The 22,822-nt window shown below is 45.5% G+C and overlaps 1 protein-coding gene across 2 annotated transcripts in view; it reads right to left on the bottom strand.

Moving 5' to 3' along the window:
• Positions 1–22,822, bottom strand: part of GABBR1 (gamma-aminobutyric acid type B receptor subunit 1) — a 345,365-nt gene that overhangs the window by 134,852 nt on the left and 187,691 nt on the right. For both annotated transcript variants that reach the window (XM_077484771.1, XM_077484772.1), the window contains 7 exons: positions 21,883–22,053; positions 19,501–19,602; positions 19,079–19,144; positions 13,016–13,207; positions 12,666–12,908; positions 7,644–7,707; positions 372–449 (listed from right to left, as the gene is read on the bottom strand). In XM_077484771.1, coding sequence (XP_077340897.1) covers positions 372–449; positions 7,644–7,707; positions 12,666–12,908; positions 13,016–13,207; positions 19,079–19,144; positions 19,501–19,602; positions 21,883–22,053 — 916 coding nt within the window. The remainder of the gene's footprint in view (positions 1–371; positions 450–7,643; positions 7,708–12,665; positions 12,909–13,015; positions 13,208–19,078; positions 19,145–19,500; positions 19,603–21,882; positions 22,054–22,822) is intronic.

Here is a 22,822-nt window from a genome sequence, read left to right as displayed (position 1 = left end):
TCAGGGAATTACATTTACAACTCATCATGATACATTCATGTGGTGGTCAGTGGTAAGAATGCTCCTTACACTTGTGGACATTGGGAAGAATTTCCCCCAACCATAACAAAAATGATCAATGGTGGGAACTTATCTGAAAGGCAGAAATTGCTCATTGTTCAAGGAACCCCTAACAACCGCTGGAGGAACCCTAGCATTCCATGGAACCCTGGTTGAGAAACCTGCTCTAAAGTAATCAATGAAGGAAGGAGGAGGAGTGCAGGCATTCAAGGTAGACCAACACTATTGGGAAAAGACACAAGAACATGGAAGGTAGATAACAAGAGAGAGTTGGATAGAGAAGACTATATATGGCCACATATCACACTCACCGATCCACTTATCGTTGTTGTACCAAGAGAGGTTGTCCTTGGTACTGTCGTAATACCCGATCTTCTTGTAGAGTCCACCTTTCCAAAAGGAAACAATGTCCAATTTAACAAAGCACCGAAGAAGCAAATCAGTGACATTCAAAGAACAGCAATCAATTATGACCAATTCTACTGTACTGCCATCAGTTAGAAACAGACAATTTAAAGCATTTATAATCAGTTGCCACGAGTAATTAAATTTTTTTGGGCTAGAATAGACGGTTTTAAAGTCCATTTGCACCTTAGACACAGAGATTACCGCTCCAACCTCCCAGATCCACAATAAAGTGCTCAACCCTAATGGAACTCACAGGTACTGGCTCTGCTCAAGATCGAGGAGAAAAAGAATTCCTGGATGGCCGCACATCAAAAAAGGCATCTTTATTGGCAAACGATTAAAATCCAAGTACAGTACAGTGCACCTTCAATTTAAATCAGCTTAATAAATTCCAGATGCATCAAAGTAAAAGGTTCAAAATGTCTTCTAAGGCCGCGTACACACGGGCGGACTGTTCGCCCAACTTTGTCCGCTGAACAGTGTTTGGGCGGACAGTCCGCTCGTGTGTGGGCTTTCAGCGGACAGTTTCAGCGGACAGTTGGACGGACAAGGTTTTTCGGAAATTCCGAAAAACTGTCCGCTGAAACCTTGTTTCAGCGAACAGCCCGCCCGTGTGTAGGCTTGTTCGTCAAACAAAGTTGCGCGCATGCTCAGAAAGGATTTTCACGCCGAAAGCTATAATGCAGTGTATAGGACGTCGTATTTTTCGTCCCGTCGTACGTGCTGTTCACGTCATCGCGCACGGTTTCAGCAAACTGTTCGTTCGTCGTGTGTGGGCATGTCCGTCCATGCTAATTTTGAGCGGACTGTTTGCTGAAACTGTTGGACGGACAAAGTTGGGCGAACAGTCCGCGCGTGTGTACGCGGCCTTAGTTGGTTTTCTTTCTAAAGCAGCTACAGCCTGAGTAGAAAAACCCATCACCTTCCAGCAGCTATTGAATGTGAGCTTTGGTTGTTTATGTCTTTCGTTTATGATCTATGGAAGAAACATTAGCTCAACAATCAGCAAAGTTAATGTTCCCTATTGAGTTTGTAGGCAGGTGTAGTCTATTTCCTCCTCTGTAGGTGGCACTCAACTGCAGCATCATTGCAGTTGTATGGGAAGTCAAGAGGAACAAGGTTCCTCTATGGTTTCCTGGGTCACTGGGGAAGCTGTCCAATTGGATGCTGTTGCCACGTGTGACTCTAGTGGCCATCTTAGGTCATGCAGAGCCTATTTAAGACCCAGACTTCCAGGCTTGACGCGCATGTTCGGATATGGATAAAGTAGGGACAGGTCACCAGTCTGACAGGGACAGGGATTAGAAGCAGGAAGAGGTTCCAGATGGATAGGAAAATGATACGGACCTGCTTTCCTTCCTGGAGACCTCTCCATTTGGGCACGGACCAGCCAGACTGCATTTCACCCCTCAAGATAGATGCTGTTGGCACACCGGAAACCTGTCCTGTACAGGTCGCTGTACATTCTGTGAGTGTTCCTTGTTGGGTGCCTTCCTGCCGGAATTGTTGTGAATTTCCAAACTATAATACAAATTATGTTCCCGCAACTGGACTCTGAGTGGTTACTTCCACCGCACCACGCTGCACCTTCCCACACTTCGATTGGAGAGCTCTGGCCCCGACTTAGCAGGGGGTGCGCGCAACTTCTACAGGAAGACTACTAGTTCCCCAAACAGGGCAAGAGTCCCACTCTGAGGAGATGCTGGCACGGGACAGGCTTTTCTACTCAAGCTGTGTCTCATTAAAAAGAAAAACACACTGTAAGGCTTCAAACACCTTTGCTTTCAAGCACCTCAATTGCATTCAGTCTTATTAACCCAAAGGTACAATTGGACTTTAAAGGTAACAATTTTTTTTGCTTTCTTTGTCCACAAAGTAAAAGGAAATCTTGACGCACTGGAAGGAAATCCTTCCTCTATGCCCTTGTACACACGGTCGGAGATTCCGACAACCAAATCCGTCAGATTTTGTCCGAAACTGTTGTATACACACGGTCGGACAAAGTTGTCGGAAAATCCGACGTGGTGACGTTATTTCGTTATGACGGGACTACGTTCACGCTAGTAGCCAATAGCTTTGGTGTAGCAATTTGATCTGAGCATGCGTGGCACTTTGTCCGATCGGAAATTCTCTACACATGATCGGAGTATGTCCGTTCGGAAGAATTTTGTCTGAAAATTTTACCAACAAGTTGGAAAACTTGGTCCGTCGGGTACTCCGACGGAAACAGTCCGATGGAGACCACACACAGTCGGAATATCCGACAAAACGGTCCGATCGGACACATTCCGTCGGAATCTCCGACCGGGTGTACAAGGGCTAACAGTCATTACTGAAACAGGCGTCCCAATGGAAGTTTTTCACTCATCTACTAATCAGGTAACAATTTGAATTTTTTAGATTTCCATTCCCCATTCTGTTGTCACTTGGACAGAAAGTGATAGAGAATCTCCAGTATGAAGACACAGAAAGTAAAAAAGACCCAACAGAGGCTCTAACCACTCAATTTAAAACTAGAATGATAGGTTTCTCTGGTATTTCACTTTAATCTGCAGAGATGAATAGAAAATTATTTAAAACGCTATGGACTTCCTTATCCAGGTCTTAAAAGCTAGCACCAATCTGTCAACAGTATTTTACTCCATACATCAACAAAGGAATCATTCAGACCACTCAATAATTTACTTGTGGGTGTCCAAAGTGGAAGAGGCTTGTCATGTTGCATTTCAGCATTTATAGCATCTGAGGGGAGGGGGGGGGGGTGAATTTTGAGGAGAATGTGTCAGGCTGGTCTTTGAAGACATTGAAGTCATGCTGGTCTCCTACAGCCTGACATTAAGGATGAAAGCAAATGCCCAAAGTCAAGAAATCTATCCTGCAATAAAACCGAAGAGATGAAACACCCAAGGAGTTGCGGCACAGGTCATCCTGTGCCAACTACAAGGTGAGGGGTGGGGAGAAAAAGTGCTGCATTGGGCTTTTCATTGGGAGGGGGGCATAAAAAAAGGCAAGATCTATAACTTATGGTGTTGAAGTAGTTGATGGCTCAAGGGCGAGACCTTTTGGCCTTTTTGCCGTGGGTGCTAAAGGACCACGTCCCTCCATTGGCACCAGATACCTACCTAAATATACTAGCCTTGGATGTCCACCGACCTCCATTGGCTCACCTTTCAGAGCAGGCTTTTTCCCTGTTTAGTCATTAGTTTTCAATGTCCCTGGCTACAAGGCAAACTTTAAAATGAACATTCCCCTTTGGCTACCTCCATATTCGGCACTACGCACTTACCTTCACCCCAACCCTCCAATTCTCCAAGCTATCACCATTTGAATGTTTAATCCTATCTGGCCCCACCCAAAAAGGACTGACCTCAGACATATATAAACTTTTAAACTCCTATGATATGGTCTCTCAGGGGAAACATAGATACATGTGTAGATGGGAGGATCATTTGGGAGAGGAAATATCTTCCGAACAATGGTCCACTATATGGTCTTGGGCAGCCAGGAGCTCTATGTGTACGCTCTATAAGGAGAACACGTACAAGGTGCTCTTTTACTGGTATCTAACACCATCTCGCCTGCACGCTATATATCCATTGGCCTCGGATCACTGTTGGAGATGTCTCCAGGACCAGGGCACGTATCATATCTACTGGAGTTGCCTAGTCCTTCAACCTTATTGGCAATCGGTCAGGGAGCTTCTCCGTCGGCTGTTTGAGGTGGATATCCCTCTCGACACCCACATTTTTCATATTAGGCCCCCCCCCCCAAAATTACCCAGTTTGGCCACACATAAGGTAACAGTGGCTAGATGTCTAGTGGCCCTTCAATGGAAACAACGTAATCCCCCAACACTTTCTGATCTTTATACCAGGATCAAGGATATGGAGGTCATGGAGTCCATGCCAGCTAGATTAAGAGACCGAATAGATCTACACTCTGCGACATGGGATCCTTGGCATCAACGGATGGAGCCACCCTGAATCTTTGAGACCCCTCCCCCACTCTGTATACCATGCGCACTCGGGGCCCAGGGGGGACAAGCCCATTGGGGCCTTCTCTCCACATCTTTCTCTTCCTTCTTTTACTTTCCCACTTTTCCACTCTCCCTTCCTCTCCCACTGGACATTGTGTCTGAATTGTTGTATGGAGACAATTTATGCCCCTACCGGAGATGTTTTTTCTACTACCCTCCTCTTTTTCTTCACTCAACTATTTAATATTTTTGTATTGAAAATGCAAAAAATTTTATAAAAATTGTCAATTATAAAAAAAAATGAACATTCCCACTAAACTAAAATTGTGACCTCTTTCCCAATGGGGTGGTAGTCACATCTTCTTGGTGGATCAACCTGGCTAATATACAATTCCTGAAATGGACCTGAACTTAAAAAGTGAATAGTTGCTATGGTATAGAGCAGGGGTCTCCAAACTTTCCAAACAAGTGGCCAGTTTACTGTCCTTCAGACTTTAGGTTAGCCAGACTGTGAGCACTGGGAGTAGTAAACATCCATAAATATTAATCGTGCTGTAGCCTCACATGTGTATATTTGCAGTAAGAGATCACCTAAGGCACAGCTGCCGATAAATGCAAGTCTCACGAGATTTGAAAAAGAATGTGGTAATGTCATTACTGTGCTGCTTATGGTTCTCCTTGCTGGAGAGGTAGCTGGACCTGAGGGTCAGCATTGTAAGGCTCTCCCGCTCTCCTGCTGCTTCTTGATCATTACTCCACCAGTCAACAGATCACCAATCTTTAGAGGAGCAAGCCTGACATGATAAAGCAAAGCCTTTCTCCTCTACCGAGATGGTCACCTCCACACAGAGACACAGAGCATGGCATGGTAAGTCAGTCATGGGAAAAACATCAGCTGCTGGGAGGCAATACTGCTGACTATAATTTTTGCAGCTCTTTGCAGGTTCACTGGGAGTGTAGTTCCTGAAAATTGCATTGTGTAACTCTTTTCTCTCAACTTCCGGAACTGATCACATTCAAACTTCTTTGTGCCGACATTTTATTTACATCTACATGTAACTAAATTTAGTCTTTCTAAATGTGAGAAACAGCAAAGATGTGTTTGGGAACAGCGCTTCCGTATTTAAAGTAAGTGTTCTCAGATCACCAAACTAGTGTAGTACAGCAATGCATGCGTTCAAACACTTCAGAATGATGGTTATTCTACCTAAATGCAGCTCAGATAAAAAAAAAGAAATTTTGAGCGTACAGTAGTGTACATTTAATGGTAAAGATACTCTGTCAGGTCTTTAAGGCCCCTTTCACATGGGGGCCATCTGGTACGTTCAGCAGGGGGCCCTGAATGAATCCCCTACTGAATTGGAGAAGAACGGAATGGATGTCAGTGCATTAAGAAAAACAGAGCTTTCCAGACCCATATTATATCTATGGGTACAATCCACCATGTTTAGGTCCAGAAAACTGGAACAGGAGGTAGACCTTTTCCTTTTTTTACCCCCCAGATCTGGATGCCTCAGAGCTTACATGGAGCATCTGATCAGGTCCACCTGCATGTGTGGCCCAGCTTCACTGCCTGCAGCAGAAGAGAACAATGGAGAGTATTTGATGCATTAAAGCGTATTAATGTGATAGATACAGAATCTAAATATCACCCAAATCATCCTCTCCGCTCTTCTCAAGACCTCCTACTCTCATGCTCTCTCGTCTCCTCCTCCCATGCTCGTCTCCAGGATTTCTCCAGAGCCTCCCCCATCCTCTGGAACTCGCTACCTCCACCGGTCCAGCTATCCCCTACTCATGCTACCTTCAGGCGATCCCTGAAAACTCATCTCTTCAGGAAAGCCTATCACGTCTCCATCTAATCTTTTACCACTTCCATCAGCTCATTCCCCACAGTTACAACCTTTTGTACCACCTGCCCCACCCTATTAGATTGTAAGCTCTTCTGAGCAGGGCCCTCTTGTGTTGTATTGCATTATAACGGTATTGCCTCCCTTTTATACCATAAAGCGTTGCGTAAACTGTTGGCGCTATATAAATCCTGTATAATAATAATAATCTGCAGACGTGGCCACACCGGACCAAAGCACTTACAATGAACCAGACAAGGACTCCTGTAGCCAGACCCCCTGTCCAATGGAGGCCTCAGAGGAGCCTGAGTTCCCCACTTGTCCTTCGCCCTCTCTGCACGGTGCCCACCAAACAGCACCATCTTTGCAGGGAAGTCTAAATACACCTGTCTATACACCTGAAAAATTCTTAGCCCTTGTACACACGGTCGGAGATTCCGTTGGAATGTTTCCTATCGAACCGTTTTGTCAGGTATTCCGACTGTGTGTGGTCTGCATTGGACTGTTTCCGTCGGAATATCCGACGGACCAATTTTTCCAACTTGACAGTAAAATTTTCAGACAAAATGCTCCGATCGGACATACTCCGATCATGTGTAGCCTACTCCGACGGACAAAGTGCCACGCATGCTCAGATCAAATTCCTAGACCAAAGCTATTGGCTACTAGCCTGAACGTAGTCCCATGGTAACGAAATAACGTCATCACGTTATGTACAATCGGATTTTCCGACAACTTAGTCCGACCGTGTGTATGCAACATCACTTCCGGACCTCTTCCGGAATTACTCAGACGGATTTGGTTGTCAGAATCTCCAACCGTGTGTACAAGGGCTTAGGTAGACCTGATTGGAAAGCCAGTGTAAAAGGGGCTTAAAAATTTAATTACAGCAATTCCTGGGCAATAAAGCTAGGAAATACTCAGCACTCTGCTCCTTCTTCTTCTCTGTTCCAGTTCTGCAGCCTCTGAAAGCCTCTTCAGCATTTGACACTTCCGGGAGTATTGGTTGCTTGTGTCTCCCGCCATGCCTTGATTGCTTTTTCCAAAACGGAAGGAATTGGAGGAAGGAAGCAGTGCATGGCGGGGAAGGTCACAGGTAACTGACACTCCTGGAAGAGTCAAAAGTCAAGGAGGCTTCCCAAAGTTGCAGAGCTGGGACAGAGGAGACGTAAAAGAAACAGGCCACTGGAGAGAAGAGTATATGCTGTCTATGAGTGCATGGCTTTGCTGCATTTAACCTTTAGAAATGTGGCAAGGGCTTCTTTAAAGGTGTCAATGGCAATAATATAATATTATCGTATTCTTCTAAAAACATTGGATAGAATATTCAGTAACTCCAGAACACCTACCTTGTAACTGCTCGATAAGTGTCCAGGCCATACGGGACCCACTGGCATCAAACACCACGTGACCCTAAGGAATTGAAGGACAAAGATCAGTCCTCTGTTCAAGAAGGTAGCGCCATCATCAGGACGGGTTATTGACAGATATGTCAATTTGAACACAATGGGAACACAATGGGAACACAATGGGAACACGGAGGTAAAAACCATAAAATCAGCACACAGAGCATTAATGAAAAGACAGAAATGAACTAATGACAATGCCTGCAGTATATTTGCCTATTAGGTAGTTTGTTCGGAGTGTCTGCACAGCTCTTTTACTGATTGTTCAATAACCCAAAAGATCTATAAAGTTCCCTTTTAAACCAAGAACATTATTATTATCTATTTACATAAAAAAAAAAAAATTTGCATAGCTTTTCATCCAGCAAAACTTCAAGTGTATTACTTCTCCTGTGAATTAACCAGAATTTGCTCATTAGTTTTAGGGGCAAATCTTTTAGTAATTTTTTTGGGGTTTGAATGTTATCGGGGTATTTTATTTTCTGGTTAAATGTTCTTAAGTTATTTCCTCTTCTGATGGAATGTTCTTAACCAGTTAATGACCGCCCATTGCAGATTTACTGCTACAGGGCAGCTGTTTGGGAAGAAAAGGTCCGCTGGAGCCCACACACGATTAAGTCCGCCGGATAGTCCGATTGCATGTACGCGGCATTACAGTGCCTTGAAAAAGTATTCATACCCCTTGAAATTTTCCACATTGTTTGGCCGTGACTGAAGCTAAACACATAATGAATAGAGCGCTTATTTATGCTAAAATGCCAGCCACTGAAAATGACAAAATACGGTAATTTAAAAAAAATATGGCAACCTTGGGTCAAACACTGCCTACCCCCTGACTTTGAGCGATCCCTATTACCAGGGCTGGTGCAAGGATTTTTGACACCCTAGGCAAAACCTCATTTTGCCGCCCATGATCCACCCCTGACTACACCCCCTTTGCCCTGCCCATGTATACCCCACCTTTTTAATGAAGTGCCCATCAAATGCAGCCCACCAGTGCCCCTCAAAGGCAGCCTACCAGTGCCCATCAATGCAGCCTCACAGTACCCATCAAAAGCAGCCTCACCAGTGCCCATCAATGCAGTCTCATCAGCGCCCATCAATGCACCCTCACCAGTGCTCATCAATGCAGCCTCACCAGTTCTCATTAATGCAGCCTCACCAGTGCTCATTAATTCAGCCTCACCAGCGCTCATCAATGCAGCCTCATCAGCGCTCATTAATGCAGCCTCACCAGCGCTCATTAATGCAGCCTCACCAGCGCTCATCAATGCAGCCTCATCAGCGCTCATCAATGCAGCCTCATCAGCGCTCATTAATGCAGCCTCACCAGTGCTCAATAATGCAGCCTCATCAGTGCTCGTTAATGCAGCCTCACCAGTGCTCATCAATGCAGCCTCACCAGCGCTCATCACAAGCAGCCTCACCAGTGCCCCTCAATGCAGCCTTACCAGTGCCCATCAATGCAGCTTTACCAGCACCCATCAATGCAGCCTTACCAGCACTCATCAAAGCATCCTTACCAGCAGGGCCGTCTTTAATAGTGATAGGACCCTGGGCAAAATTTCTTGGGCCCCCTCATGCAATTTCACTCTCCACCTGCTCTGAGACATACAATAAATAGCAGCTAGACAGATCAGGCAGCAATTGTGATTGCCTGCCAGCGGTTACAGCATATAATTCAGCTTACTGACCGGTTGCTGGAGGTTACAGCACACATTATGGCTCACTGATTAGTTGCTAGAAGTTACAGCAAATGATTTCCACTTGTTAATTGGTTGCTAGAGATTTCTGAACAGTAATACTGCTCATTGATTGGTTGCTAGAGGTTACAGCACATCATCTCCTCACTGCAGGGAGGCGTGATATACATATGAATGCCGCCTTTTTTTACATATTAATGCTGCTGGCCGCAACTATTTAATTATGAATGCTGCCGCGATTTACATATGAATGCCAATATTTACATGTAAACACAGGGTCTGCAGGTGAGTCATCTGTACACAACAATAGGGCAGAGCTGGGCAGCTTTAGTACCAGCACTTCATACTGAGATATCGGGACACAGCACAGAACTAAAACTTCAAAGGATAAGGGAATTTAAACTGGGATAGTTGGTAAGTATGAGGCAGCTGCTTTGGGCCCCACAACAATGACAGGGCCCAGGGCAGCTGCCCCTTTTGCCCTGCCTTAAAGACGGCCCTGCTTACCAGCACCCATCAAAAGCAGCCTCACCAGCGCCCATGGATGTAGCCTCACCAGCACCCATCAATGCAGCCTACCAGTTCCCATCAATGAATGTTTGTTTGCTTCCATTCATTCGGGAGTTGGGACACAGACACAGTCCTCTCGCCTCTGACACTATGTGCGAAGAGAGTGGAGGCTGCCTGCTGATGCTAAAATTTTGTAACTTGCTGCAGAGAAAAGAGAGTAGGAATACCAGTGGCCGGGCATCCTAAGCAGCAGTGCGCCCTAGGAGGCTGCCTAGTTTGCCTAGTGGTAGCACTTGCCCTGCCCATTACTACCTTGGTAGTTGTACCTCTCTTCTACTCATCTATAACACGTCCTGGACTGAGACTGCTCTACCGTTCTGGTAATCCTCTCCCCTCTCTAGACCTGTTCCTCCCCCTTCTCCGTCTGACCCTTTGGGTGGGCACGTTCTACAGTAAGTACTAACTGGCTGTCAACGCACCGTCTAAGATCCTAGACACGCTCACACCCATACGTCTCTCTTTATCCCCCCTTCTATTCTCATATCTGTTACATCTAATAATGATACTGTCTCTTGTTTCCATCCACACCTTACGATGGGGTTATTTTCTGATTACTAAATCAGTGACAAAAGTTTAATCCTTTATGGTTGTTCCTTTAATTTGGTTGCAAACACTCACATTTTAGATACTATATCTTTTGCGCAAACCAAACGACGTACGCTTATTGGGATTTTATTTTATTTTTTACCCAAAAAATTTAGCAGAATACATAATGGCCTCAATTCACGAAATTTGATTTCTTTAAAAAAAAAATGTTGGATGTGTTTTATAGCAGAAAGTAAAAAAAATATATTTTTTTATTTAAAAATTGTTGGTCTTTTTTTTTAAAGCGCAAAAAATAAAAAACCCAGAGGTGATCCAATACCACCGAAAGAAAGCTCTATTTGTGGGGAAAAAAAGTACGTAAATTTTATTTAGGTACAGCGTCGCTGGACCGCGCAATTGTCAGTTAAAGCGACGAAGCGCCGAATTGCAGGACCCGGGGGGGGGGGGGGGGGGGCTGGTAGGATCACCAGGGATTTCACACAAAGGAAGCAATACAAAGAGAACATGAGACTTTCTCATACAAGTACATAGTACAGCAGACACATATCGGGAATATGAAGTGTTTGGTTTACATATTCCTTCACATACCAATAACTGTATTTTTTTAACATAAGCAGTGTATACACCCAAGTTTGACACAGAATCAGCCTTTTGTAGTCACTGTACTACAAACAGGGATGGGACAAGGGGTGGGCATGAGGGGCGGCTGGGACACTGTGGTATTATGTGAGGTGGGGGGGGGGGGGGTGTCAGGCATTTTGAGGAGCTTGGGGGGTAGAGGATTTGTGTTGGTAGGGGGAACCTGGAGGGGGGTAAGAATTGTTCTAAGAGGGGAAATTTGGGGGGAGGTGGTGCTAGAGGTGGTGATTTAGGGGGATTTCTGTTTCGGGGGGGGGGGGGGTAAGAGGATTTGTGCTTGGAGGGGGAATTTGGGGGGCTTGTGAAAGAAGAGATGATATGGTAGAGGGGGAGGGGAAATATGTTTTTTTTGGGGGGGGGGGGAATCTGTGTTAGTATGGATGATTGGGGGGTATTTGTGCTAGGAGGGAAAATTTGGGAGGGGGGGGGAGATTTGTGCTAGGAGGGGGGCTTGGGGGAATTTGTGCTGGGAGGAAAAATTTGGGAGGGGGGAGATTTGTGCTAGGAGAGGGGATTGGGGGAATTTGTGCTGGGAGGGGGGGATTTGAAATGGGGGGTAGAGGAGGTGCACTTGGAGGGGAAATTTGAGGGGTAAAAGATTTGTCCTAGGAAGGGTGTTTTTTTTTTGAGGGGGGGAGGGGATGAAGTGCTGGTGGGGAGCAAAGATTTGTGCTAGGAGAGGGGATTTCAGCAAGGGGGCTTATTTGTACTGGGAGGAGAGGAAAGTTATGTTTAGGGCGTAAGCATGCAGATTAGTGCTAAATTTTTTTATTTTTTTGGGGGCCGGGGGGGTTGCTGACACATAATTTTTGGTGTTGGGGGGGCAGCTTGCCGTGTTCGTCCTGGGCGCTACATGACCTTGTCCCGGCACTGACTGCAAAGCTCAGATTGGGGGAAGGAGAAACAGCACAAGGGGCCAATCAGATGTGCAGTGCAAGGAACATGCTCATAAGAGGAGAAAACAGAGTGATAGACAAGGGGAGTTCATCAGTGTGCTGCTTCTCATTTCACTGTCTAGTTACAGGCTGGGAGTGGGAAGGGGACCTGTAAGTGAAAATGAAACTGAAGCAGAGAAATATGCTGTATGGCAGAGCTATGTTAATCCAAGGACTGAATGGACAGAAATACTGATCCTTTGGCAACTATCATCTGTGTATTTAGCTGTTTGCCCGGAGTTCAGCTTTGAACAATTGACACAATATTGCGAAAGGCAGATTTCATGCCGTTCTTCGCAGTGCTGGGCCATTATAGCGGCTATCATACGAGTAAATCTGTAATAATCTCGCAAAAACCTTTTTCTTGAGCGCTAATAACATTTCCCGAAAAAATGGAAACACTGACGCGTTCCATAAGATGAGGACATTTTTCTTGTGCTGGCTGCGAGAGATGAGTCAGATATAACAACATGATGAAACAAAAGCGATAAGCAGCGAGGAGGAAAGTTGGTGATAGAAAAGTGACACTGCCAAATAAATCAGGAAGCCGATGATGCATGGAGGGGACTCACCGAGACGCCATCGAAGGAAGAGGAATTCATGGCTTTGTAGATCTCCCGGCTGATGTTATCGTTGTTATAGTTGAAGTCTTCAAGACGCAAGCCTCTCTTGGACAGCTCATAAGAGGTCTTATTGAGGGCCAGCGCCAGGGCCCAGATGGCATCGTAGGCCAGGGGTGCTTCTTGCAGTCCTCCGACTCCTTCTGGATCTTTGCCAAGACGTTTTTGAAGCTTATCCATGAACTCTTGAGATGTCTATTAGAGAGTCAAAGAGATACACATCAAGTGTGGTTGAAGCTTAACGGGAAAATAGAGATCTAAAGAAAAAAAAAGTGAAGGTGAGTATACAAGTCATCGCCTACCATGTTGGAGATACCGCGGGTATTTTCTGGGTTCAGCATGACGATCTCTGTGGTTACATGACCCTCAACAGCCCGGGTCATCTCTTCCACCGTACAGTTGATGGCTGGATCTGGTGTCTTGAACCAGTTGTCGGCGTACCAACCAATCAAAAACCAGACATACTTCTTACCAAAAAGACGTTCCTTGTAGACCTGGAGAACAGCATGAAATCTACTATTATTGAGCAATGCGAGTGGAATTTGTGTCAGTAAAACAGCAACAAGTAGGTAAAGCTAAGGGAAAATTCCATTGATGGTAAAAAAAAAAAAACAAATACAAATATGTGGATGGAGGGAGCGCAACAGTGAGAGAAGAGAGAGAGAGAGTGGAGAAAAGTGTGAGAGAGAAGAGGAAAAAGAAAGGGAGAGAGGGGAGAGAGAGACAATGAAAGAGAGAAAGAGATTCAGAGAAAGAGAGGAAGCAGGAGGAAAGAGAGGAAGAGAGAGAGGAGAGAGAAAGAAAGTTTAGAGACAAGATAAAAGAGAGGACATTTTAAGAGAGAGAGTTGAGAAAAGAGCTAGAGAGAGAGAAAAGAAAAGGGGAGAGATAGAGATGAAGAAAGAGGAGAGATTGAGGGGTTGAGATAGGAGACAGAGAAAGAGAGAGGGGGAGAGAGAGAAAAAAGAGAAAAGAGAGGGGAAGAGAAATAGTTGAGAAAAGCATGTGAGAGTAGAGAAAAAAAGAGGAAGAGATGAGAGAGAGAGAGACATTGAATGAAAGAGAAGGAGAGGGATACATAGAAAGAGAGGAAGAAAGAGGAGAGAGCACGAGAGAGAGAGAGAGAGAGAGAAAGATGGAGGGGGAGAGAGAACTAATGAAAAGAGAGAGGGATGGAGAGAGAGAGAAAGAGAGGGAGAGAGATAGACGGAAGAAAGAGGAGAGATAGAGGGAGGGAGAGTGAGTGAGAGAGATATAGGTCAGAGAGAGAGAGAAAGAAAAATGGGGGGGGGGGGAGAGAGAAAAGATAGAAGAGGCATGGGAATGAGAACAAGAGAAGAGAGGGAAAGAGAGAGAGTTGAGAAAAGAACGATAGAGAAAAGAAAAAGAGAGGGGGGAGAGAAAGAGTGAAAGAAAGAGAGGGAGAGAGATAGAGGGGAAGAAAGAGGAGAGATAGAGGGAGAGAAAGATGAGAGAGAGATAGAGGGCGGAAAGAGGAGAGATGGGGGGGGGAGAGGAAAGATAGAGGGGGGAAAGAGGAGAGATAGAAGGGGGAAAGAGGAGAGATAGAGGGGGGAAAGAGGAGAGATAGAGGGGGGAAAGAGGAGAGATGGAGGGAGAGAAAGAGGAGAGATAGAGGGAGAGAAAGAGGAGAGATAGAGGGGGGAAAGAGGAGAGATAGAGGGGGGAATGAGGAGAGATAGAGGAGGGGAAAGAGGAGAGATAGAGGGAGGGAAAGAGGAGAGATAGAGGGAGGGAAAGAGGAGAGATAGAGGGAGGGAAAGAGGAGAGATAGAGGGGGGGGGGGGGGAGAGGAGAGATAGAGGGAGGGAAAGAGGAGAGATAGAGGGGGGGGGGGAGAGGAGAGATAGAGGGGGAGAAAGATGAGAGATAGAGGGGGAGAAAGATGAGAGATAGAGGGAGAGAAAGAGGAGAGATAGAGGGAGAAAGAGGAGAGATAGAGGGAGAGAAAGAGGAGAGATAGAGGGGGGAAAGAGAAGAGATAGAGGGGGGGGAAGAGGAGAGATAGAAGGAGAGAAGAGGAGAGATAGAGGGGGGGGAAAGAGGATAGATAGAGGGGGGGAGAGGAGAGATAGAGGGGGACAAAGATGAGAGATAGAGGGAGAGAAAGAGGAGAGATAGAGGGAGAAAGAGGAGAGATAGAGGGAGAGAAAGAGGAGAGATAGAGGGAGAGAAAGAGGAGAGATAGAGGGGGGGAAGAGGAGAGATAGAGGGGGAAAGAGGAGAGATAGAGGGGGAAAGAGGAGAGATAGAGGGGGGGGGGGGGAGAGGAGAGATGGAGGGGGAGAGAGAACTAGGGAAAAGAGAGAGGGATGGAGAGAGAGGGAAAGAGAGGGAGAGAGATAGACGGAAGAAAGAGGAGAGATAGAGGGAGGGAGAGTGAGTGAGAGAGATATGGGTCAGAGAGAGAGAGAAAGAAAAATGGGCGGGGGGGAGAGAAAAGATAGAAGAGGCGTGGGAATGAGAACAAGAGAAGAGAGGGAAAGAGAGAGAGTTGAGAAAAGAACGAGAGAGAAAAGAAAAAGAGAGGGGGGAGAGAAAGAGTGAAAGAAAGAGAGGGAGAGAGATAGAGGGGAAGAAAGAGGAGAGATAGAGGGAGAGAAAGATGAGAGAGAGATAGAGGGCGGAAAGAGGAGAGATGGGGGGGGAGGAAAGATAGAGGGGGGAAAGAGGAGAGATAGAGGGGGGAAAGAGGAGAGATAGAGGGGGGAAAGAGGAGAGATAGAGGGGGGAAAGAGGAGAGATGGAGGGAGAGAAAGAGGAGAGATAGAGGGAGAGAAAGAGGAGAGATAGAGGGAGAGAAAGAGGAGAGATAGAGGGGGGAAAGAGGAGAGATAGAGGGGGGAATGAGGAGAGATAGAGGAGGGGAAAGAGCAGAGATAGAGGGAGGGAAAGAGGAGAGATAGAGGGGGGGGGGAGAGGAGAGATAGAGGGGGAGAAAGATGAGAGATAGAGGGAGAGAAAGAGGAGAGATAGAGGGAGAAAGAGGAGAGATAGAGGGAGAGAAAGAGGAGAGATAGAGGGGGGAAAGAGAAGAGATAGAGGGGGGAAAGAGGAGAGATAGAGGGAGAGAAGAGGAGAGATAGAGGGGGGAAAGAGGATAGATAGAGGGGGGGGAGAGGAGAGATAGAGGGGGACAAAGATGAGAGATAGAGGGAGAGAAAGAGGAGAGATAGAGGGAGAAAGAGGAGAGATAGAGGGAGAGAAAGAGGAGAGATAGAGGGGGGAAGAGGAGAGATAGAGGGGGGAAGAGGAGAGATAGAGGGGGAAAGAGGAGAGATAGAGGGGGGGAGAGGAGAGATGGAGGGGGAGAGAGAACTAGGGAAAAGAGAGAGGGATGGAGAGAGAGAGAAAGAGAGGGAGAGAGATAGACGGAAGAAAGAGGAGAGATAGAGGGAGGGAGAGTGAGTGAGACAGATATGGGTCAGAGAGAGAGAGAAGATAGAAGAGGCGTGGGAATGAGAACAAGAGAAGAGAGGGAAAGAGAGAGAGTTGAGAAAAGAACGAGAGAGAAAAGAAAAAGAGAGGGGGGAGAAAAAGAGTGAAAGAAAGAGAGGGAGAGAGATAGAGGGGAAGAAAGAGGAGAGATAGAGGGAGAGAAAGATGAGAGAGAGATAGAGGGCGGAAAGAGGAGAGATGGGGGGGGAGGAAAGATAGAGGGGGGAAAGAGGAGAGATAGAGGGGGGAAAGAGGAGAGATGGAGGGAGAGAAAGAGGAGAGATAGAGGGAGAGAAAGAGGAGAGATAGAGGGGGGGGGAGAGGAGAGATAGAGGGGGAGAAAGATGAGAGATAGAGGGAGAGAAAGAGGAGAGATAGAGGGAGAGAAAGAGGAGAGATAGAGGGAGAAAGAGGAGAGATAGAGGGAGAGAAAGAGGAGAGATAGAGGGGGGAAAGAGAAGAGATAGAGGGGGGAAAGAGGAGAGATAGAGGGAGAGAAGAGGAGAGATAGAGGGGGGAAAGAGGATAGATAGAGGGGGGGGAGAGGAGAGATAGAGGGGGACAAAGATGAGAGATAGAGGGAGAGAAAGAGGAGAGATAGAGGGAGAAAGAGGAGAGATAGAGGGAGAGAAAGAGGAGAGATAGAGGGGGGAAGAGGAGAGATAGAGGGGGAAAGAGGAGAGATAGAGGGGGGGGGAGAGGAGAGATGGAGGGGGAGAGAGAACTAGGGAAAAGGGAGAGGGATGGAGAGAGAGGGAAAGAGAGGGAGAGAGATAGACGGAAGAAAGAGGAGAGATAGAGGGAGGGAGAGTGAGTGAGAGAGATATGGGTCAGAGAGAGAGAGAAAGAAAAATGGGGGGGGGGGAGAGAAAAGATAGAAGAGGCGTGGGAATGAGAACAAGAGAAGAGAGGGAAAGAGAGAGAGTTGAGAAAAGAACGAGAGAGAAAAGAAAAAGAGAGGGAGAGAGATAGAGGGGAAGAAAGAGGAGAGATAGAGGGAGAGAAAGATGAGAGAGAGATAGAGGGCGGAAAGAGGAGAGATGGGGGGGGGGGGAGGAAAGATAGAGGGGGGAAAGAGGAGAGATAGAGGGGGGAAAGAGGAGAGATAGAGGGGGGAAAGAGGAGAGATGGAGGGAGAGAAAGAGGAGAGATAGAGGGAGAGAAAGAGGAGAGATAGAGGGGGGAAAGAGGAGAGATAGAGGGGGGAATGAGGAGAGATAGAGGAGGGGAAAGAGGAGAGATAGAGGGAGGGAAAGAGGAGAGATAGGGGGGGGGGAGAGGAGAGATAGAGGGGGAGAAAGATGAGAGATAGAGGGAGAGAAAGAGGAGAGATAGAGGGAGAAAGAGGAGAGATAGAGGGAGAGAAAGAGGAGAGATAGAGGGGGGAAAGAGAAGAGATAGAGGGGGGAAAGAGGAGAGATAGAGGGAGAGAAGAGGAGAGATAGAGGGGGGAAAGAGGATAGATAGAGGGGGGGGAGAGGAGAGATAGAGGGGGACAAAGATGAGAGATAGAGGGAGAGAAAGAGGAGAGATAGAGGGAGAAAGAGGAGAGATAGAGGGAGAAAGAGGAGAGATAGAGGGAGAGAAAGAGGAGAGATAGAGGGGGGGAAGAGGAGAGATAGATGGGGAGAAAGAGGAGAGAAAGAGAAGAGAAAGAGGGGGAGAAAGAGGAGAGATAGAAGGGGGAACAGGAGAAATAGAGGGGGAGGGAAGAGGAGAGATAGAGGGGGAGAGATAGGAGACATAGAGAGAGTGAGGGTGATAGAGAGAGAGATAAAGAGAGGGAGAGAGTCAGAGTGAGAGAAAGAGCTGGGGGAGAAAGACTGAAAAGGAGAATAGAGAGGAAGAGAAAGAGTTGAGAAAAAACAAGGAGAGAGAAGAGAAAAAAGAGGGGGGTAGGAGAGAGAAACATTGAAAGAAAGAGAAGGAGAGGGATACAGAGAAAGAGAGGAAGAAAGAGGAGAGAGGGGGAGAGATAATGAATGAAAGAAAGGGAGCGAGAGATAAAGCAGAGAAAAGGGAGAGAGGGAGAAAGAAAAATGAAAGAGAGGAAAGAGTGAAAGAGAGAGATTTTAGAAAAGTGCCAGAGAAGAGAGAAAAATAGAGAGGGAGAGGAGAGACAGAAAGAGAGAGAGAGAGGGGGGGGCGGAGAGAAAGGAGATAAAGACAGAGGGGGTAGAGAGGATACTTTAGGTAAGAAAAAAAAAACTTGAAAGATAGAAAGAAGGAATATGGTAAGAGAAAGGAAAAGAAGGAAAGACGAAAAGAAAAATAGAGGGGAAAAAAAGAGAAACAGAAAGAGGTAGGGAATGGGATGAGGAGAAATTGAAAGAGATAAATGGAAAGAGGGAAAGATAGAGGAGAAATGTAACCTAGGAAAGCCAGAGAGGGGGAGCAATTAAGAGAAATGAAAAGAGGGAAAGGTAAAGAGAAATAGCAAAAGAAAAATATAAAAAAGAAAAAAAAGAGTAAAGGAAAGAAGATAAGTAGGAATGGAAATAATTAAAGATGAAAGAGAAAGAGAAAGATGGAAGGGATGATGGAAGGATAAATAAAAAAGTAAAGAGAGAAAGATAAAAAGAATACAAACAAAGTGGAAAAGATGAAGAAGGAAAGATAAAAATAAACCAAAAGAGGGAAAGATATGAAGATAAACATAAAGAAGCAAAGCTAAAGATAAGAGTAAAGAGTAAAAGAAAAAATAAAGAGTACAAGATCAAGAGGACAAGAAAGAGCAGAAAGCATCAAAAACTAATTTTAAGAGAAAGGTCTGAATCACAAATTCACAAATTCTAGATGTGCGAGCCGACAGTAATATCATTCTTTAAAAAAAAAGGAGGACGAAAAGGGCACGCTAAAAGAGAGACTCTTCCTCTGAGAAAGCAGTAACAGCAATTTCACTTTACCTCACAAAAGACCTTCCGCGCTTCTGTCTCATAGAATAAGCCGACTATTATTCTTGCATCCTGTCTCTGAAAGGCAGAGATAAAAAGCGGTGAGAGAAAGAAGCCGGGTAGCGGAGATGGCGAGATAGAGAATTGGGTATCTGAACGGAAAAGATAAGCAAAATGAAGAGAAGGAAAGAACAAGGAGGAACAGTGACAAAGGAGGAAAAAGACACAAGAATGAAAAGAAGACTCCTGAAAGAAATCAGGTTGAGTGAAGGCAATTAGCGAGCTTTATTAACCCCATGGAGAGTCAATTCTCAAGGAGCGGTCCAAGCCATTGACTCAAGGAGAGTCTCATGGGAAGGAGAGGAGCACTTCGGTGAATTGTAATCCATAACAATGCTGGGTTACCTTGGGACACCCCAGATATGAGTACACACCTTAAGATTTTTCACAGGGACGGTCGGGTCAGAGAAAAAACTCTGTCGGAAGGTAATCTCAATGCCCGCTTCTTTTACTCGCTCCTCTAGATCATCGAGAGTCTGGGAAAAAAAAAAAAAGAAGATCATTAATAAGGAGCTTTCCTGAAAGGTGAGATATGTAGTCTAATTACAGAGACCTGCGGGATTTTTTGGTGAAGATGAGGGCTCTGGTTATTAAGATAATAATGAGTTGTGTGATATTACTGCCTCTCTAATATCTTCTCACCTGTTTTAGAAAAGCCTCAGAGATCTGAGGAGATTTAAATCAGGTCTAGGAAAATGGAGTCAATGTTTCTGATTCAAGGAAGGAAGTGCCAAATAAATCAGGAAGCCTTGAACACCGAGACGCCATAGAAGGAAGAGGAATTCATGGCTTTGTAGATCTCCCAGCTGATGTTATTGTTGTTATAGTTGAAGACTCTCTTGGACAGCTCATAAGAGGTCTTATTGAGGACCGTCTCAGAAGACACTTCATTGTTTTATAATGTCAAATCCAATGCTTTGTATTAGGTATTTAGCGTCACAAAGCGACCTTCCAGGCCTAATGAAACTGTATAGGTGTCCAAACTTTTTTTGGGGGGGGGGGTTGGTGGTCCTTTGGCTTAAAGTAACTTTGGCCAAAGCAGTTTCTTGTGCATCTCTCTGGTGGCCTATATCTCCTACCTTCTCTACGTAAAAGCTCAAAGACATTTGACGCTTCCGGGCCTAAAGCAATTTTGTAGTTTCTCCAGAAACTTGGTCAAAATCAGTTTCCTGCTCATCTCTCTGGTGGTCTATATCTTCTACATTCTCTACGTAAAAACTCAAAGGCATTTGACGCTTCCGGGCCTAAAGCAACTTTGTTGTTCCCCTAAAAACTTGGCCAAAGTGGTTTCCTGCTTTGGCCAAGTTATACTCATGTCTCTGGTGGGCTATATCTTCTACATTCTCTATGTAAAAGCTCAAAGACATTTGACGCTTCCGGGCCTAAAGCAACTTTGTTGTTTCCCCAAAAACGTGGTCAAAAGCAGTTTCCTGCTCATCTCTCTGGTGGTCTATATCTTCTACATTCTCTACGTAAAAGCTCAAAGACATTTGACGCTTCCGGGCCTAAAGCAACTTTGTTGTTTCCCCAAAAACGTGGTCAAAAGCAGTTTCCTGCTCATCTCTCTGGTGGTCTATATCTTCTACATTCTCTACGTAAAAGCTCAAAGGCATTTGACGCTTCCGGGCCTAAAGCAACTTTGTTGTTCCCCTAAAAACTTGGCCAAAGTGGTTTCCTGCTTTGGCCAAGTTATACTCATGTCTCTGGTGGGCTATATCTTCTACATTCTCTATGTAAAAGCTCAAAGACATTTGACGCTTCCGGGCCTAAAGCAACTTTGTTGTTTCCCCAAAAACGTGGTCAAAAGCAGTTTCCTGCTCATCTCTCTGGTGGTCTATATCTTCTACATTCTCTACGTAAAAGCTCAAAGACATTTGACGCTTCCGGGCCTAAAGCAACTTTGTTGTTTCCCCAAAAACGTGGTCAAAAGCAGTTTCCTGCTCATCTCTCTGGTGGTCTATATCTTCTACATTCTCTACGTAAAAGCTCAAAGGCATTTGACGCTTCCGGGCCTAAAGCAACTTTGTTGTTCCCCTAAAAACTTGGCCAAAGTGGTTTCCTGCTTTGGCCAAGTTATACTCATGTCTCTGGTGGTCTATATCTTCTACATTCTCTATGTAAAAGCTCAAAGGCATTTGACGCTTCCGGGCCTAAAGCAATTTTGTTGTTCCCCCAAAAACTTGGCCAAAGCAGTTTCCTACTATTACGAGACACTATTCTTCCTACTAATACCAAGGATGAGGCACGCTTTACTCCCAGTGACCCCTGGACATTTTCCACTCCCACTGTCCACAGTGGAGCCCCCCTAAATTCTGACGGACCGAACACTGGTCCTTTGTTTAGAAAGTCCTGCTCTAGAGGATAATAATTTTAAGACGCCAGGGAAACCCTACTGAAACCAATTCTTTGGGAGTCAGTGAGAAAAATGTCTCCATACAATGGCGTCCTGTCTCTTTCAAGTGGCATTGGGCCAGCAACTATGCAGGCACCATCAAATGGGAGGAAAATCAGCCGTAGTTCAAGGAACCCCAAGCAGCCACTAGAGGAACCCTAGGGTATCATGCAACCTGGTCGAAAATAGCTGGTCTATTTTCTCACTTATCTTTAAAAAAAATCACGGAATCTGATTGGTTGCTGTACAGAAGAGCTCTCCCCTTTTCCGAGTTCCGGTTTTCTAAAGTAGGCCAAGATTTTCTAAGAACCAAGACTCCTATCTCCTAGACATTTTGTCTAACCGTTCACTTGCAAACACTCACCGATGTGAAGACCTCAGTCGTCTGCTGTATGGTAGCGATCTTCGTCCATCCCCACTTTTTGAAAAGCTGGACCCTGGTGGGGTTGTGCAAGGTAGCTGAGGGGTGCGTGCGGAAGAAGGTTGGAAACCTCTGGCGGTTGGACAACGCAGGTGAACTCGAACCGTAAGAAAGCTGAAAGGTAAAGACAGTAATGGTGTGAGACCAAGGCAAGATTTAGGCTGGGTTCACACTGTTAATGCGAATTAATTCGCATAGCAGGAGATGGTGGCCGGCTCTCTATGGAGCCGGGTTTACACATTTCCGGAGTGGCTCCAGTGTAAATTGTACAGGAGCCCTGTGTGTCTTCTGGTCCAATTCAGGTCTGAATTTAGGTCTGAAACCGGACCTGAAATGGTGAATGGAGATGCACCGGACTCCTGCTGTGAGCTGCTCCATGCTGCAGTGCAATGCTCTCCTGCGTTTTTTTTTTTTAAACATTTTTAGTTCCACAGAAATGCATGGAAACGCTTGATTTGAGCGTTTTAAAAATTTTTCATGTATTTTTAATTTTTTTTAATTTTTTTTGCAGTTTTTGAGCGTTTTTCTGTTCAAATGCAATAATTAAATGAAAATAAATGATAACTAAATAAATAAATAATACAATTTAAAAAAATGAATAAAAATAATTCAATAAAAAAAAACCCTAACCCTAATATTAACCCCAACCCTAATCCTAAACCCTAACCCTAATATTAAACCCTAACCAGGGGCGGACTGACAACTCATGGGGCCCCCGGGCAATAGGAGATTATGGGGCCCCCCAGGCAATCAGAGATTATGGGGCCACACAGTATACACAAACACACACACACACACACAGTATACACAGACATGTTTCTATTGGCTGAGAAGGTAGTGGAGAGGTGGGGCAGCTATAATCTCGGGGCTTTTAGACCAAAAG

The sequence above is a fragment of the Lithobates pipiens genome, unplaced genomic scaffold, assembly GCF_037356315.1.
Source record: "Lithobates pipiens isolate NorthernLeopardFrog02 unplaced genomic scaffold, aLitPip1_a1.2 Scaffold_1, whole genome shotgun sequence".
Classification (NCBI taxonomy): domain Eukaryota; kingdom Metazoa; phylum Chordata; class Amphibia; order Anura; family Ranidae; genus Lithobates; species Lithobates pipiens.
This window is presented reverse-complemented; position numbering and strand designations above follow the sequence as displayed.